The 18,276-nt window shown below is 43.1% G+C and overlaps 2 protein-coding genes across 5 annotated transcripts; one reads left to right on the forward strand and one right to left on the reverse strand.

Moving 5' to 3' along the window:
* Positions 1 to 808: 808 nt before the first annotated feature.
* trim23 (tripartite motif containing 23) lies at positions 809 to 11,619 on the reverse strand. 2 transcript variants are annotated; one of them, XM_083983873.1, is made up of 11 exons: positions 11,495 to 11,619; positions 10,292 to 10,454; positions 9,105 to 9,226; positions 8,726 to 9,004; positions 7,678 to 7,860; positions 6,843 to 7,058; positions 6,580 to 6,714; positions 6,320 to 6,449; positions 6,102 to 6,212; positions 2,979 to 3,103; positions 809 to 1,679 (listed from the first exon to the last, which is right to left on the reverse strand). In XM_083983873.1, exons 1-11 carry the CDS (start codon positions 11,594 to 11,596, stop codon positions 1,500 to 1,502), a joined length of 1,746 nt encoding a protein of 581 aa, XP_083839999.1. In that variant the 5' UTR covers positions 11,597 to 11,619; the 3' UTR covers positions 809 to 1,499. The 2 variants fall into 2 exon arrangements, with proteins under 2 accessions (XP_083839999.1, XP_083839998.1); XM_083983872.1 differs by having other exon boundaries at positions 6,320 to 6,476.
* Positions 11,505 to 17,701, forward strand: mzt2b (mitotic spindle organizing protein 2B). 3 transcript variants are annotated; one of them, XM_083983875.1, is made up of 5 exons: positions 11,505 to 11,626; positions 12,767 to 12,955; positions 13,083 to 13,249; positions 14,601 to 14,738; positions 17,161 to 17,701. In XM_083983875.1, exons 2-5 carry the CDS (start codon positions 12,780 to 12,782, stop codon positions 17,304 to 17,306), a joined length of 627 nt encoding a protein of 208 aa, XP_083840001.1. In that variant the 5' UTR covers positions 11,505 to 11,626; positions 12,767 to 12,779; the 3' UTR covers positions 17,307 to 17,701. The 3 variants fall into 3 exon arrangements, with proteins under 3 accessions (XP_083840001.1, XP_083840000.1, XP_083840002.1); XM_083983874.1 differs by lacking the exon at positions 11,505 to 11,626 and adding an exon at positions 12,459 to 12,518; XM_083983876.1 differs by lacking the exons at positions 11,505 to 11,626; positions 14,601 to 14,738 and adding an exon at positions 12,459 to 12,518.
* Positions 17,702 to 18,276: the final 575 nt, after the last annotated feature.

An 18,276-nucleotide genomic window follows, 5' to 3' on the forward strand; every position in this document is an offset into this window, starting at 1 on the left:
CCCAAAAAACAAAACAAAAAAAAACTACTGGTGCGCCATTTCAAGACCAGCTGTGGCATTAAATAGGTTGATACACTCAAAAAAAACTTGAACACACACAAGTTAAAGAGCCCCATGAAACATCAGCTGCTATTGCTTACGTTAGATGACAAGGCCAAGTGAGACGATCTGAACATTTCACCGTCACTGGAAGTCCTCTGGGTCTTTGTTTTTGTTAATTACAACTAGTCAACGTCCCATCCCACCTGCATACACAGCTGGGATTAAAGGGATAGTTCAACATTTTGGCAAATTGGCCCATTGCCATAATCCCTATAGTTTTAGGAGTAGGTTCGTTACCTTTAATTGTCGGTGCAAGCTATTTTTAGAACGGTGGAGCAGAGCCGTGAGCTGCTCAGAGCTACGCTACGGAGGCTCATGGGATTTCTTGGTTTCACTCATCAAATACACAATCCAACAACTCCGAAACGCTCTGGTGGACAAGTTGTGACCTGCACATTCACCACGCTATGAGATAATAACGAAACGTTATGAGACAGAGTTGTTTTAGAGGCAAATTCATGCAAAACGGCTGATGCGCGTTCCCGTCTGGGGCAGTTTTTCAGCAAACAGTCTCTGCCTCTAAAACAACTCCGTCTTGTAACGTTCCGTTATCTCATAGCGTGATGAATGTGCAGGTCACAACTTGTCCACCAGAGCGTTTTGGAGTTGTTGGATTGTGTATTTGATGAGTTTGATGAGGGAAACCAAGAAATCCCATGAGCCTCCGTAGCGTAGCTCTGAGCAGCTCGCCACTCTGCTCCGCCGTTCTAAAAATAGCTTGCACCGACAATTAAAGGTAACGAACATACTCCTAACACTACAGGGATTATGGCAATGGGCCAATTTGCCAAAATGTTGAACTATCCCTTTAACTGAAAGAGCTCTGTGGTTATTCAGGATGAACTAAGTTAACGGTTTATAAATGATGCTATTGTTACGATACAGACTACTCTGCATATAGCTGATATTACTTTTAGTCACCTGTGCTGGGTAATAAAGAGACAGGAAACACAGATACAGTTCACTCTGCCAGGGCACAAGGAGCGTTGGTAACATCTGACGGGACCTACGTCGACTAAGTTATAGATACCAGAGAAACAGCGTCGTCTCAGTAAAGGTTAGGATGAAGAAACAACTAAAGTTAGACTGTGGAAGCTGCCTTGGAAAAATGAAGCAGGATGGGTGTTTGTTCGCAGTAGGACAGACGTTAGAGATAAGTTATTGTTTTCCATGTTCCCATTAAATGAGCCTAAGAGTATTTACATGTGTGTTTCCTCTGCACGAAGGAGGGAGAAGGACGAGGAGCGGAGGCTTAAAGCCGCTGTGTTGTCTTAAATTTTAATGCGTGGAAGTCAGAGGAGAACCGGTGAAGAGAGCTCAGAGGCTGAGGAGGGTGAGGGGGAGGGGGAGGGGGGTGGGGCAGTGGGGGAGGGATTAGAGGGGAGGGAGTTTTTTTTTTAGGCCACGTCCAGGACGCCAGCAGCCACCAGCTGTCTGGAGAGCCAGTCCAGCCCCTCGTGGAGGCCCATCCCGCTGCGGGCGTCGCAGCCCTGGATGTGCCAGCTCCGCCCGCAGCACAGCTTGTGCAGGCTCAGCAGCTCCGTCATCTCCTCCACAGAGACGGCGCCGGGGACGTCCTGTGGAAAAGAGACAACAAACATTTTTTTAAAAAGTGTCTCAGAAAAAAGGGAAAACGTCTAAACCAAGGATGTCAAACATGCAGGATGAATTTGCCAAGAGTGAAAATTACATAGAAGCCAGAAGAACAATAATATTGTTCAACTTACAAGTATTTTTCTCAAGAAATTTTAAGTTTGTTCATAACATGTTTTGTAAAAGGAGGGTTCATTTGCACTAAATCAAAGGGAATATTTAGAGTTCTTGTTATTTATAGGTTATTATATTATTATTTCTGGCCTACTTGAGATCAAATTGCGCTCCATGTGGCCCCTGAAATAAAATGAGTTTGACACCCCTGGTCTAAACTGTCCCATGATGCTTTGTGTTATGTTGTGAGGGTTTCTACACATTTGAAATTTCAAAATTTCCATACTTTTTACTTATCAGTAAAAAAAATCAATTAAATTGTGACATTGAGTACCGGTAATTAGATGTGTAGGCTATCATGTAAATAAATTATGCAATAAATCACTTGTTTTCATTATTCTGAATTTGTGTGCCATTATGTCACCACATGATTCCCAGGAGATTGTAGCTAGGTACAATAGCGCATACAAAATAATTAACCCAAACAACTTCAGATGGGACCAAACCTAGATAAGTATTAAAGCAGAAGTGAGTGGTCCGGTCGTTTTCGCTAATGCTGTGTTCCAGGCAGGCTTTTGAAATCGTAAATTACAGCTTCAAGTCACAACTTACGACTTTGTAGCGTTCCAGGCAACCCACTCGTGTTTTTCCGACCTGTTTTACCGGTGAAAGTCACTATAACGGCCACTCGTAACTTCCGACCGGTGAACTCGTACCAGATCGAACTGGTACCACTTCACGGTCGGAAAAATACGAGTTTCCTTGAACGCACCATAACAGTCCTCGTCCCTACGTCACCACATTCACGGCGTTCCTTGGCTGCACACACAGCCCTGCATGCCGTTCTCTCTCCTCATTGGATAAAAACTGTAGGATACGATAAATGTTTTCTCTTCGGCTCAGAGCAGAGCAGAGGGACTGAGAGACCCGTGTTTCAGTCCAAACACTCTATGTAAGTGATTGCTGTCGGAAGATATAACTATTTAAGACTTATATTAACACAAATATATCACTCACTTCTGCTTTAAGATAAATATATTTCCATACAGTAGTTTCCATTTTCCATACTTTTCTAGACCTGGAAATGTATAAAAAAGTAATTCCATATTTTTCCATACTTGCTTAGGAACCCTGTGTTGTGTTGTGTTCCTGTTTGTTGTGTTGTGTACCTGTTTGTTTGCAAAGATGAGCAGCAGGGCATCTCTCAGCTCCTTCTCCGTCAGTAGTTTGGCCAGCTCACTGTGAGCCTCCATGAGTCTGTCTCTGTGGCAGCTGTCGATCACAAACACCACCGCTACACACACACACACACACACACACACACACAATGGCCCTCATTTATCAAACTTGCGCAGGATCTGGTGTAGATTCTGGTGTAAATATCAGTGTATGCCAAGTGTCACGTGTGATTTACTAAAAGTGTGTACGCTGCTGATTTCGGCGTAGAACCGGCGTGGTGGTGATAAATCCGGCGGCTGAAAACGAGCGTAATTTAATTGTCACGCCCCGATATATTCCTGCTTTAGAGGCGTCGCCCTGCCCCTTTTACGACATGGAGACACGGAAGACGGCCAAGAAGAGGGACTTTACCGACATTACCGCGTTGAACAGGGAGAGGGCGGCAACATTAAATATCTGGACATTGATAGATTGATAGTTTTTGTGATTGATAAGCGACATCCCGGTGGATGGAGGCTGCAGGCGCACGTGTCACCGACCACGTCAGGACACCCAGCGATCTCATGAAATGCTGCTGCAGTTTACTAAACACAAGTGACTGAGGAGAAATCATAGGCATACTGCTGCGAACGCGACTTTATGACCATCAGCACCGCTGGCATGGTTCGGCTGATGGAGGGATGTGAAACACCGGCCCGATCTCCCGCTGACAGGGAAAAAAAAAAACACTCCGCCGTGCTGCACCTGGACAAGTAGCGGACCCCCCCCCCCCCCGCCGGCTCCGGTGTCCGGCAGAGAGAGACGCTGAGGAGCCGTCCGGTCATGCTCTGGTGCAGGAGATGTTGGAAGTTTGTGTGTGTGATCTACAGTAACAGGTCTGTCTGTCATTCACTGTTTCTGTTTACACAGCTGATTACATCTGTCACGTCGTGGTTTTTAACTCATCTCAGTTGCTCAAAATAAAAGTCGAGTTAAATTTTCAACACGGACTTGGTTGTAGCGTTTCTTTTTTTTTTTGCTACTTTTTATCTTTTTATCAATATAAACAACAACAACATGTGGGCCACATCGCTGCGTTATTAGACTATGGTTTAATAATCATTCTGACACAGCAGCACTCCTTCCTGCATGTTCTACGCTGGTTCCAAATGTGCGTACACCTGGTCAGAGCTTGCGTGAGATTTGTGCGTACCGTACGCTCATGCTCAGATTAACTCTTTCGCGACCACACTAATTCAGCACATCCGCTCAGGACCACATGTTTTTGGCTATTTGTTTACCTTTTATCTCACGTCGAACCAAACTCTGTACGTCACCTAGAAACAAACGGTCTTCACGTGATTGAAGAGTGACTTTACAACGTGCTCTACGAAAAAACGGCGAGTTTTTCCGCCGTTTCGTTTGTGAGGATGAAGTAGAAGAAGAGAGCTGGGTTTCTCCTAAAACGGAGCTCCCGCTCTAGTTTCAGAGAAAAACGCACTTTTGTGTCAAGTGGCAATCTGCTCATTTTACCGCTACTCTGCAGTGTGGCATGTCTCCCAAATCATTTCTACGGCTAAATAAATATATTTGTAGGCATATCTGGGGGGTGTGGCAGCGTGGAGAGCAGCGGTGCAGCGGTGCGGGTCTCTGGCCGCAGCGCAGCAGCTCCGGGACACTGCTGTGTGACTGGCCGGCGATGGGTGCTCTGGGGCGGGGGGCGGCCGGTCACAGCCCCCGCTGCAGAGCGCCCGCTCTGCTGCACAGCGCCGTGAAAACAGCCGTGATAACGGGCTTTCAGATCCGAGTCTCCAAACCAGAAACGTTTGTAACAGCACCGGAAAAACTCGCCACATTTGTCGTCGGTCGCTTTTGTCAAAAGAGGGTTTGGAAAGTCGCCAGATTCAGCGAGAAAGTCGCAACACTGTAGCCGACAGCCGCACAGCGCTGCACGCTGTCCCCAGAGCAGCATTCAAGGAGAACGATTACTCAAACAAAACCAAGATCACACAGTTTATAAAAAATATTATGTTTTGATTTTAGTTTAAAACAGTTTTACATATCAGAGGACTACCATATTCACACACAGGGTACCTCAGAGTGTATATTATCGTAATCTGTAAAAAAAACGGTTTTGACGAGTTTGCTCGTCAATGGTCGTGAACGTTCGGCAGGCTGTGACGAGTTTACTCGTCAATGGTCGCGAAAGAGTTAATAAATGCCGATCCTTGCGGTGAATTTGGTGTACACCCATTTTTTTGGTGTACGCAAGTTTCATAAATGAGGGCCATTAGGAGGAGTCCATCTTTATAACCTGACTTTGCTGATCTTCTTTCTCCTTCTCTAGCACCACCAACAGGTCAAAGCTTTCACTCATCTTATGAAACATCCCATAATCTACTGGACTCAGTGACTCATGACCTAATGTCATACTGCATCAACATATAACAAACTTTTAATGTTAATAAAACAAAATTTTTTTAAGCGTGATCTAAATTCATCACAAGTATTCAAGTTATCACAGCATTTAATTAAATTCTGAGGCAGAAAATAAGTGAATATAAGAATGTAGAGTCAACTACCTCTGCTTCTTTACACAGTGGCAGTGACGATGAGATGAGTGAGAGGCTTTAGTCACCAAAACCTCATTTATACCAAACCAGACCTTCCTGTTTGTCCAGACACTCAGCTCTAACCACGGCCGTTCATCCACATTTCTTTACTAACAAACAAGCGAATATTGCTCAACATAACGAGCCAGACAGGAGTTTTCTCATTTTTTAATTTGTTGTGTAACTCACATGCTGCAATATATTAATAAATAAATAAATAAATAAATAAATAAATAAATGGTTTCGCTTCACTGAGCTCAGATGTTCCGGCACGATGAGTGTTTTCTGTCTCGAGGCCAAATTTCTTCCTTTATTTCTTAATTTATTTCTTTATTTCTTCATTTATTTCTTTATTTCTTTAAAAACATGTTTGATTTCAAGAATCTAGACTAATCAGAAACACACATGGAAATGTGTCGAAACAGACAAACTGTTCAAATGACTCGACCACAGGGATCACACATTTAGAAAATATTAAAAAAACACAGTGTTTTATTAAAGTGTGTAAAGTGCAGTCGGTACCTTGAGTGTTCAGGTAGTAGTGTTTCCAGAGCGGCCTGAGCTTATGTTTTCCACCAACATCCCAGATGGTGAATTTTAAGTTCTTATATTCAACTGTCTCCACATTGAAACCTAGAAAAAAAAAATTAAAAGCACATTTATTTGACACAATAATGATTTATAAATAAAATATCTATAGATGTTTGACCTGATCTTCATTATGTTGTAAATGCACGTACCAATAGTGGGGATGGGCTGCATGAACTCGTCTTGTTTCAGCTTGAAGAGGATGGTGGTCTTCCCCGCTCCGTCGAGCCCCAGGGTCACGACACGGATCTCCATCTTTGGACCGATGTGAACCCGGTTGTCCTGACGACACAATATAAAACTCAAGCCCTTCAACATTAGACATGATTTCACTGGCAGATAGATCAATGCAAATGCCCCGAGTGTGTGTGTGTGTGTGTGTGTGTGTGTGTGTGTGTGTGTGTGTGCGTACCTTGGTGAAGGTGACGGGGATGCCGGCGTCCAGCTGGATGTGATCTGCCAGCTCAGTGAACTGATGCTGCTGCTTCTGTAGCGTCTCCAGCAAACAGCTGATCTCCTGCTTCGCCAGCACGACCCTGCAGTCGTCCTACAGCCGAGGAGACAGAGGACAACCGTCAGTGTGAGAGAGAGAAAAACTGGAGGCATAATCCTTGAGTGGGCAAAAAAAATGTGCCGTTGTTTTTCACTGACGTGTGTTTTTTTGACGCCTCCTACCTGCTGAAGTGTCTTCTCGCAGTGCAGGCAGGCGGTGGACACCTGAGACAGCAGGATGGTCATGTCCTCCTGCTGCTGCCTCAGCCAGATCAGCCTCTCCCTCACGTGGGCGTCCACCACGCTCAGCGCCATCTCCTCCTGCCGACACAGAGTCTCGTGGAGGTCTGCGAAATACGCCCGGACACAGGAGCGCGCGCTCTCCGCTGTGCCGGGGACCTGACGGAGAGACGGTGACAGAGAGATGTGGAGAGGACGTTAAAACATGTGGTGGAAAATTGCTATGATGGGTATTCTCCTTGTAATAAGTGGTAACATAGTCTTTGAAGTAGTTGTAGTAAGACCATGTAGCAATCCTGTTAACTCCATTAGTGGAGACATTTGTGTATTGGCCATAATAAACCTGGGGGCAGAAGAAGGACACTAGGATGACCCATGTACAACCTTGTTTACTAACTGATCTAGGTTGTAAATTCCTATAGGGAAACCAACAACTGGGGTAGCCATTTGTTGAGTAACACATCTGTTGGATTGTTTTATTGTCTGGGAAGGCTAGAAGTGCCTGTAGTAATGAAGTAACCAGAGTCATAAAGTGGGGTATAAGAAGGGACTGCAATCTCTGTTCTTGGGGCACTACTCTGAACTGCTACCTGCCATGTAGTTCTGTGTTCTGTTCCCTTCTCCCCTTCTCTGTGGAGAATGGAGAATAAACTTGGGTGCATGCTACCTCTCCTGTCTTGTTCTTTGACTCGCCACCGGCAGGACCAATATTTCCACGACAAACACACAATCATTCATGTTTTTAGGAAGAGGTTGCTGTGCTTGTGTCACATCTCACGTGTTCAGTGTGCGCCATGCCAACTCCGTCCTCCACTATTTGCTCTCCTCCCTCTATCTGCTGCACGATGCCGACCAGCTTCCTCGAGTACTCGGACACCTCGTCTGTGAAGCTGCGGATGCAGTGGGCCATGTCCAGAATGGACGCACGGATCTGATTCGCCTCAGTCTCTAGAACCGCGTGCTGAAAAGAGAGGTGATGGTCAGAGGAGAACAGGGCTGGTTGTGGTATAACTTATGTGAGAATATTTCAAACATATTTTAATATCCACACTTATTTTCTAAAATGAACTGAATTATGAGTGAGGTCAATGGGGTTGGTTTGCACTTGGCACAATGTAAAAATGAATGTCTGAAGCAACCAATATAAATTAAATTGAAGATTTAATTCTAAGAAGAAAGAGAAATAATCCAATTTAAAGGGATAGTTCAACATTTTGGCAAACTGGCCCATTGACATACTGTAATCCCTATAGTCATAGCATGCGTTCTAGAAACAGCTTGCACCGACAAATGAAGGTAACAAACCTACTCCTAAAACTAATAGGGATTATGGCAATGGGCCAATTTGCCAAAATGTTGAACTATCCCTTTAAGAGTATTGCGTGTATATGTAACAGTTAAAACAGGGGGTTTAAGGCCATGAACGAGATAAGATGTACACAGAACATCAATCAGCAGTAAATTATTTGAGCATCTGAAAATATTCACTGAACATTAAATGTATTCTCATTGCATTTTTATTTCTCCCCATCTCACTGTGTCTTGGATTTGGTGTGGGATGAGTGGGGGTTATTTACATTAAGCCTAATCAGAATCACTGGAAATACAAGTGCTAACCAACCACAACTCACCTTTGTGAGAATATGATATTGCCCAGTTAACATCACTCATCAAAGTCTTTCAAATTCAGTATCAAATTGTAGCCGACTCCTATTTCTATAAACTGGAAGTAACACATTTACAATATCTCTATTCAAAACAATTTTATAACACTTTTGGTGCTAAAACACTGATATTTTGCCCTCATTACTGTGTCTTTAACTTACCTTATGTCCCTGGTGCTTGCCGTACTCCTTGCACACGCAGCACATGAGCGGCCCAGTCTGACAGGCCTCCTCCAGGCAGACGAACTCGATGGCGTGGACCTGATGCTGCAGGCACAGCGTCTTCTCGTGGGGCTTCTCGGCCAGCGGCACGCGGCGGTGTTTGGCCAGCGTGCGGGTGGAGTGGGTGAGCTGGGAGCACTCGGCACACAGGTGGGTGGCACACACGGTGCAGTACATGGAGGCCGTGTGGCTCTCGTCCTCGTCGCAGCGGATTATGCACTGGTTGAAAAGAAAGAGTGACGGATGATGAAAGAGGGTCACAGAGCTGTCGGAGCCCGTTAGTGAAAGAGTGAAACAGCGGCGGCGGTTTTTCCCTTACTTCTCCCATGCCTTTCAGAGCGTCCTCCGCCATTCCCGACTGGTTGGTCGCTCCATTCTGGAGTCGCTCCAAGAGTTCGAGCAGAGCAAAGTTTTTCTTCAGACCCCAAACTCCAGAGTCGCCTAAACAGATGTAGGACAATTAAAGATTTCTATCCTCAATCCAAAGATGCTGAGGACAATGTAATGTAATAACACCACATGCAACTAGGGATGTCACGATTATAGATTTTCTAGGTACGATTATTGTCTGAAAGATAAACACGGTATTACGATTATCACTATTATTATGCATCAATACATTTCACAACACTATGAATGTGTAAAATCAAATATAGTCAAAATATAATTACATTACTAATCTCTTAATATAGGACCAGCTATTAATTCCCCGGGGAAAGTGTTTGAAATATTTAAGTCATTAATTGTCATCTATACCAAATGTTTAAGTTTATTTTAATCAGTTTTTTAAACAAATGACACACTAACATTTAGTGTTATGTTAGATAAATGGACCAGCATCTGTGCATCTTACTTTACTTTGGTGCACATCTGCCGATATGGTTCCGATATATTCTTTTTTGGAAAGTGACGGTATTTAGGAAACTTTACGATCAATTAATTGTGGCGTTTAATACCGCGATTAATTGTGAAAACAAGTAACCGTGACATCCCTACATGCAACGGTGTCAAAAATGAGCAGAAATTGGTCACATGATCAAACCATTGATTATAAGCCTCACTTTTATTTGGGTTACCTGACATTTTCCAGCTCAGTTCTCTTTTGACTCAGAGCAGAAATCATGCAGAGAGCTTCAGTGATGCATGAAAAGTTGGCTCTCACTGGCTTTGACTGTCAAATATTGTTTTCATCAAGCCTGTATGATCTCTTTCTTTTTTTAAGTACCAACTTTCCATTAGTGTTTACATTTTCTCTGCAGCTGAAACAAGAGAAACCTGCATAATCCTGAATGTGCGTCGAACTTTCTCTAGGAATTAGTCACACACACACAAAAAACTTGAACTAGACTTCTCTTTGCACAACACTATTAAAAACAATTGGTACATTCATGAATGAATGGCCTTAAAAAAAAAAAAGTTGACCTTTCAAGGCAGGAAGTGCATAGTTTTACAAGTTACTGTAGCAACAGAAATCCCCTCTTTCTCCTCCTCTCTCTCCTCACTCACCCAGCTCAGTGACCTGTCTGTCAAAGGGGCAGCGGACCGCTCGGCCGTGCAGGGGCAACCGGGTGAGGCAGTCATGGCACACTGTGTGACCGCACAGCAAGAGACGAGGGACCTTGTCCCCTTGGAGAGAGAAGACGTCCTCACACACTCCACACTCCAGCACCTGCAAAAAAATGGACACACATATACACACACAGCTAGGATCAACACCAGAAAATCTTATTGCAAATGCATCGAAAATTAATAGGTCCAGACTAACTTTGTTGTACTAGAAGCACAGTGGCCCCTAACTTAAAATTTCAGGAATGCAAGCAGAAAATTTAGGGGCGAACACTGTAAATTGACTTGCAATTAAAGCAAATATTCACATTTCCTTTTCACTCATGATCCTCACACATTGGCCTGTCACCTGTAATGACAGATACTAGATACTTTAAGTCGCCCCTTCCACATTTTACCAGTGTTAAAACAAAAAAACAGTAAATTTACTAGTTGCACACGCAAGTAGATAAAAAATGTACTAGTCTGGAGCCCTTGCAGTGGTACAGATTTCACTAATCTGACAAGTGAAGTAACCCAGAGAAAAATGATGAATCAAAAGTGTTAAGCTGGTTCACTGCGATCTTGGCGTTTACAAATCTAAGACCTTGACTCATCTTGTTTCAGGTGACTAACCCTCTTTGGCTTGTGCACCATCTTTGATGTATTTTTCTTTGATTAGCATGTCACAATTTTCAGAGAAGCAGGCTCAAACTTGCAGACACACACACCGAAGAGGAGCTGCAGTGAAGTGAACCACCACTGCTTGTGCAGAGAGACGCCAGCTAACTAACGATGGTAATCCTCTGGCACTGCTGCCTGCTAGCATGCTGCAGGCACTGAAACACTCGCCTTTGCCTCTTATTATTTTGTTGCACAAATGAGATTTATTGTGAAATGCGTGAGCAGTAGGGGGCTAATCTTCTTATGACACAGTTTCCATTTTTACATACGCAGCTCTGATCGAATATGGATGACAAGTTTGGCATCAAGGGCTAGCGACGCCAACGCAGCAGCATTCACCCAAAAAATCTGGAGCCACGAAGGCAGCAGCACCAGCCCTGCGTGCTCTGCTCACCACAACAAAAACACACACACAACAAGCACAACAGCCGCTGGGAACATCATCATCTAGCTGCGGATCGAAGTGACAACATTGCTCACCTTAACCGTGTTTCCATTAGCTCCCCTGCCGTGTCGGATGCAGGGCTCCATCGTCGCTACGGCGCCCTGCTTGTTTATTCCTGCTGCAGCAGCGGCGGCCATTCTTCGTCGACGGCGAAGACGAACGAGCAGGTGCGAGAGGAGAATCCCCACATGCACTTCCGGTTTGGCTCTTTAGACGCGGTTAGCATACTATACTATACAGTGCGGTGGTTTTTCGACTACCTTCGCTCGTAGGAATACAATGAAAGTCATTATAATGTCATGAATTTGTCGCGTGTTTCAGTAGGTTGCTATGATACTGATAGGGTGCCAGAAATGTCGATAAAAAAGCGACTATTTCAACTGCGTTCCTCTTTTTCTTAATGCGCATGCGCAGTCGAGTCATGCCAGGTGTTTCGCCCATAGACTGTAAAAGAGGTTTCGCCCCAGGAAGATTTGGCTGAGAGCTAAACACCCAAATTAACAAAATCAAGCGTCATTAACCACTGACTTATTTGTCAGAACCATTATTAAAAATAAATAAATAAATAAATAAATAAATAAATAAATCATGAAACATGAAACATGTAGAGGGGGTACCTGCCCCATGTTTTTTAAATACTGTACAACTTGTGTTTTCTTGTTTCTATTTCAGTATAGGGGACTGTCAATGGAAATAAGCCTTTTAGCTAGAATTGAGTACATTTACATTTTATGTTTAAAATGTTTATCAATGGACATTGTCCCTCTCCAAATAAAATAATAGTGTAGTAATTTAATATATTCTACAGCTAAAATGGCTTATAGCTTGTACAAAGGCCACACTAGGCTACTAAATTTATATATATCTTTTTATATTTACTTTTGTTTGTTTAATATTGTAGCTACAGGCCTACATCATGTAAGTCGAACATTTTTTTTTCAACTGACTACAATTCCCATAATGCGGCACGGCCTGCCCCCTGATAATGACGTATTCTTGGCGCGCCTCGCCTGACTCAAGCAGAAGGTTTGATTTCAGCTCATCGCTGCTATTTTAATGGTAGTTGTTTATTTTACTGTGTTATGTTTTAATTTCATTAACCAGCTTTTTGGTCGCTTAATCAACTCCGGTGTCTGTTGCTCGTATGTTTGCCTAACATTTGCAGAGAGGAGGAAATCATTTGTGTTTTCCCTCCTGAGCGGGCACCTCTCTGGTTTCAACAATCCAGCTTTGTTTATGTATATTTTATCGTTTCATTGCATCATATTTAATCTTATTTATTCCTACCGTTCACCTGCTCCTCTCAGGTATCTGTAACCGATGGCTCAACAACCACAACAGACGATCCCCTCCGCCCCAGACTCCCCTGCGCTGGTGGTCACCTCCAACGTGCAGAAATATGCAATAAAAAAGAAGAAAGTGCTCAGTGCTGAAGAAATGGAGCTGTTTGAACTGACCCAGGCTGCAGGCATCACTGTAGACCAGGAGGTCTTCAAGTAAGCAAACTGTCAGCCGTTAGAAACCAGACTGTATATGTCTACATGGAGGTATATAAATAGGAGGAAACACTATTTTCTGCCTCTCTCTCATGCACACACTCCTCCTCCCTTTTTGTCCTCACAGGATCATCGTGGACCTGCTGAAGATGAATGTGGCTCCTCAAGCCGTCTTCCAGACTCTGAAGGCGATGTGTGCAGGTCAGAGAGTGGCTGAAAGCGCCGGCGCTGAGTCTTCAACTGCCTCCCACACCGCCAGCGTCACCACCACCACAGCACCGGCAGAGCCCAGAGGTTAGTGTACTGTCTGGAGACAGAAAGACGTGAGTGACGAGGTTACAGAAAACACTCACATAGACTGAAGCTGGAGGAAGTTATACCCTGATCCATGATCGTATATCACAGTCCTGCAGGAATATCTCCCGGCCTGTGGACATGTTAGTCACAGATCTGCTCATAACAAGGGGCGATTGTTGAATATGCAAAGTTACACAATCATAGCTATTGATTAATGTGGAAAAAAACTAAAACAATCCCATACAGTATTTGCATACCAAACTAACATGAATATTATTGTTGTTATTCGCACCTGTGCTTTTGTCAAACGTTGTGTTTATGTGATATTGTGAAGGATTATTTCCTTGGAGAAGCAGAAAACAGTGTTTCCTCTTCTTTATAACTCCATATTCACATATACAGTCTTGTTTCTAATGGATGCCAGTTTGCTCACTTGAAAACCACAAAGTGTTGATAGAACGACTGTAAATGCACCACCACTGGCTCTATCGACACTAATACAACTGCATAAACTTATTTCATAGGAGCTCTATATCTATATATCTACATATTATAACTTATTTCACTTGCTAATATGTAAGAAATACAAACATAGCTCATGTCAACACTGTTTTATTGGTGTTGAATCATAGCTTGGAGTAACAATATGATAATAATAATGTGTGAATATTAATACAGTACCAAGTCAGAATAATGGGAAGTTTTCCTGTGTCTTTCCTTCTGCATGAGTGCGTGCAGCAAAAAGGTGACGGCTTTTTATAGCCATGACATTTCAGTGACGACGCAAAACGACGATGATTCACAAGGGTCTTAAATCTCAATTTACTGCTCGTTACAGAGCAAACTGCTGAGTGTCTGTTATATGGGGGGCGTTGGGTAGTAAATGAGTGAATGAGGGAGCCAAAATGTCTGAAGACCTTCCCCCATGGCAGACATTTTGACTTATCAGCATCCTCCAGTCTCCACACGTGTGTGACCTGTAACATTTTCACTAGGGAAGAACTTGACTTTTTGACCTTTACAGCTGCTAAAAGCTCAATTTACAGCTGGGAATATTTGTTTTTCTTTAACTCAACTTCTCAGTCTTCCTCTTCCTTCCTCTGCACTGTAGAGCTTCTTGTCCTGCACCCTGCATCACCTAAATCCCTCTCACTAACTAAACGCCCTCCTCAGTTCACACCATAGAGAACGTATGGAGGGTGAACTGAAGACGAAGGCCGTACAAAGTACAAAGTCCGCTCCGCCCGCTGATCTTCACTGTGTGTGTACTTCACGGCGTTTTCTGGGTTTTTTCTGTCTGTTGTCGCCCATGAATCCTCTTCTTTCTGTCGTTCTTTGTTTCCTGAAGAAGAGGACTCTTTGGTCTCTGGAAAGAGCCCTAAACCTGCTGCAGCTGCCCCCTCAGCATCTGGCCCCAGAGCCACAAGGGTCAACACTAAGATTGTGGTCTACGGCCCCCAAGACTCTAGCTCTCCTCACTCTCAAGGTCCCCTCCGCTGCACTCGGTCCCTCTCCTCCATCTGTCCTCTTGCTTGCCCCCTCCCCTCCTTTTTTATTTTTTATTAACACAAGTGTTATGTTTGTTTGCTTGCAATATGACACAGGACTGTGCCAAAACTACATGCTGTGCTTTCTCCATTTCATGACTACACTGAGTGTATGCATGTGTTTGTCTGTGTGTACATGCATGAGTGTGTGGAGTAGAAGAGTAGAACCCGTGTTTGATTTTTTTTATTTTTTTTTTGCCTAAAATGGTAACAATGATTAGTGGGTAGTGTTTAAAACCAGTAAGAAGAGAAAGCTTGATTTAATTTCATTTTATTTTTAATGAATTATTTAGAAACTCAAAAACGAATTTCTACTACATCGTCGATGTTGTGGTTTCACCTCCCTCGTGAAAAATGCTGCACTGAAACAAAGTAAAATGTAGAATTCAGTGCGTTATTCTGTATTTAGATGTGATTGAGAAAAATATTATTAAAAATGCCTGATTTTCAGTGAAACAAGGACTTTGAACACATTAAAGCAGAAGTGAGTGATATATTTGTGTTAATATAAGTCTTAAATAGTTATATCTTCCGACAGCAATCACTTACATAGAGTGTTTGGACTGAAACACGGGTCTCTCAGTCCCTCTGCTCTGCTCTGAGCCGAAGAGAAAACATTTATCGTATCCTACAGTTTTTATCCAATGAGGAGAGAGAACGGCATGCAGGGCTGTGTGTGCAGCCAAGGGACGCCGTGAATGTGGTGACGTAGCGACGAGGACTGTTATGGTGCGTTCAAGGAAACTCGTATTTTTCCGACCGTGAAGTGGTACCAGTTCGATCTGGTACGAGTTCACCGGTCGGAAGTTACGAGTGGCCGTTATAGTGACTTTCACCGGTAAAACAGGTCGGAAAAACACGAGTGGGTTGCCTGGAACGCTACAAAGTCGTAAGTTGTGACTTGAAGCTGTAATTTACGATTTCAAAAGCCTGCCTGGAACGCAGCATTAGCGAAAACGACCGGACCACTCACTTCTGCTTTAATAAATGTGATTATTTCCTCGTGGTGAAGGAACCTAACATGACTAACACACAGGATTCCTCAGCCCCTGAAATAAGATGATGAAAACCACAATAAAGTGCTTTAATTTGAGTAGAATTATGCTAATATAGAAAACATCCCAGTTAACTCACAGTGTTTTTTACTCTCAATAATTCAAAAGGCACTTTAAACTTGGCTACTAAATACATGTTGGGCTGGGCAGCTGTGGTGAGAGTTGCCTTTAGTTTAAGGGTGGGGTAGTCGGTCAGTGTAAGAGAAGACAAGACTCAAAGAATCAGAGATATCAGAGGACATTAGTGTGACTAATTTACAGCCGGGTACTTTCTATGAAATTAAGAACTCCTGGTTTAATCAATGCTGGGGTAAACAGCAGTTTTTTTTGATCAATAATCAGTATTTAGCTTTAAAGGGATAGTTCAACATTTTGGCAAATTGGCCCATTGCCATAATCCCTATAGTTTTAGGAGTAGGTTCGTTACCTTAAATTGTTGGTGCAAGCTATTTTTAGAACAGCGGAGCAGAGCCGCGAGCTGCTCAGAGCTACGCAACAGAGGCTAATGGGATTTCCCTCATCAAATACACAATCCAACAACTCCAAAACGCTGTGGTGGACAAGTTGTGACCTGCACATTCACCACGCTATGAGATAATAATGGAACGTTACGAGATGGAGTTTGAGGTAAATTCATGCAAAACTGCTGATGCGTGTTCCCGTCGGGGGCAGTATTTCGGCGAGCAGTCTCTGCATTTGCTCTGTAGCTCTGAGCAGCTTGCGGCTCTGCTCCGCCGTTCTAAAAATAGCTTGCACCGACAATTAAATGTAACGAGCCTACTCCTAAAACTATAGGGATTATGGCAATTGGGAATTGAACTATCCCTTTAATTTTGACCCAAAATATGAAATGATAAAACTCCCAGAGATTTCCACTCCCCCCTCGTAGCAGTGTACTGTAGTTCCTGGTGGTGTTAGTAGTAAATAGTAGTAGTTAGAACCGATCCAGCTGGACATTAGATAACATAGATGATAGAAGTGTCAGAGTATGCAGATGTTTAAAGCACTTTCTGGTCACTTTATGGTTCTTGCCAGAAGTCGAGCCATAGTCAAGCATGCAGTGTAAATACGAAGCTCTGTTGCAACCACAGTTAAAGAGAAGGTAAGAAATCTGGATCCATCTATCTCCTCTCATCCATGTCATGTGATATGCATTTTTCTTCATCATTCATTTTCATTTTACCTTGTCATCATTGCTTTTTAAATTTTTTGCTGTTGCCTTGTTGCCTGAAACATGTGGAGCTACCGTCATAACAGCTCATCATCTGTCTTTATCGCTGTGTTTTCTTACTCTTTTCGTTGACAGTGCGCAGTAAAGCTGGAGCGGGCCACAGCGAGAAGAGCAGGGAGTCGTCCAGCCAGCGGGTGCAGCGACAGTCCAGCGCCACCAGAGGGCAGAAGACCAAGAGCTCGGGCAGCAGCAGCTCCTCTTCACAGATCAACTCCACATAAAGACTCAGGCTTGATGTGAGCCCAGATGTAAATATGTATGTTTCCAATTTATCTGTAAGTTTCACTGTGTAGCCTGTTTAAAGGGTGGTTTCACCCAAATTACAAAACGTTGTCCAAATTAACCTGGATAACGAAAGCTGCCGGAGTAGATGGATACCACGGATATTACGAGGCTTTTGCTTATTTTTTTAAATTTGGGTAAACCCACCCTTTGAGCTTCTAACAATATCAGAAAGTCTCCTTGTTCTTGTTCTGGTTGATTTAGGGGATAAAGCCTTTCATCTCGTTGCCATGTAACACTGACTAAACTTATAGAAAAAGTTTGTTTTTTTTACGAAAACTGAAAATGTCTGTATTCAGTGTGCAACTTTTTATATTATGATTAATGTGTAATAAACCCAATTACAGTGTAAATATACCCCCTAAATCTGTCTTTTTATCTCGACTTCATTAGGGATGCACTGATCCTATACTTAATAATTATTTCCTCTCCTACAAATACAAATTCTGGTAACATTATAGATTCACAATTCGACTCTGAAATGAGCTCATTATAAGTTTTGGTATTGCAATAATTCAATATTAACATTAGCATCAGCTGTTTACTTACCGGTCTTACCGGGAACTTCAACCATGATTGAGTTTACAACACAAGAGAAGTTATAACACTTCCTCTGAGCAGAGCGACAGTGACTTGGTATCTGAAAATTAAAAGCAAGTAAGTAAAAACATACAAGTGAATAATTATTAGTAACATTAAGAAAAATACTCCATTACCCTTGACAATGTGAAGGGAGGGTGCTTATAGTGATGATCTGGACCGTGACTTTACCATTTTGCTTCACTTGCAGCTTTTATCATGTCAATCCAGGTGTCATTTTCAGATAAAAAGCTCTGTATATGCTCCGTCTGCCCAGTCGTTGAGTCCGCAGCTGGATTGTTGTTCGTTTCCTTCTGTAGGTTTAAGGTG

Source organism: Trachurus trachurus (assembly GCF_905171665.1).
Source record: "Trachurus trachurus genome assembly, chromosome: 12".
Classification (NCBI taxonomy): Eukaryota; Metazoa; Chordata; class Actinopteri; order Carangiformes; family Carangidae; genus Trachurus; species Trachurus trachurus.

Coding starts and splice junctions, on each gene's coding strand:
- trim23 (XM_083983872.1), bottom strand. CDS start 11,596: ATGGCCGCCGCTGCTGCAGCAGGAATAAACAAGCAGGGCGCCGTAGCG. Junction 10,455..11,494: donor CTAATGGAAACACGGTTAAG/GTGAGCAATGTT, acceptor ATTTTTTTGCAG/GTGCTGGAGTGTGGAGTGTG. Junction 3,104..6,101: donor CTACTACCTGAACACTCAAG/GTACCGACTGCA, acceptor GTGTGTGTGTAG/CGGTGGTGTTTGTGATCGAC.
- mzt2b (XM_083983875.1), top strand. CDS start 12,780: ATGGCTCAACAACCACAACAGACGATCCCCTCCGCCCCAGACTCCCCT. Junction 12,956..13,082: donor GTAGACCAGGAGGTCTTCAA/GTAAGCAAACTG, acceptor TTGTCCTCACAG/GATCATCGTGGACCTGCTGA. Junction 13,250..14,600: donor AGCACCGGCAGAGCCCAGAG/GTTAGTGTACTG, acceptor TGTTTCCTGAAG/AAGAGGACTCTTTGGTCTCT.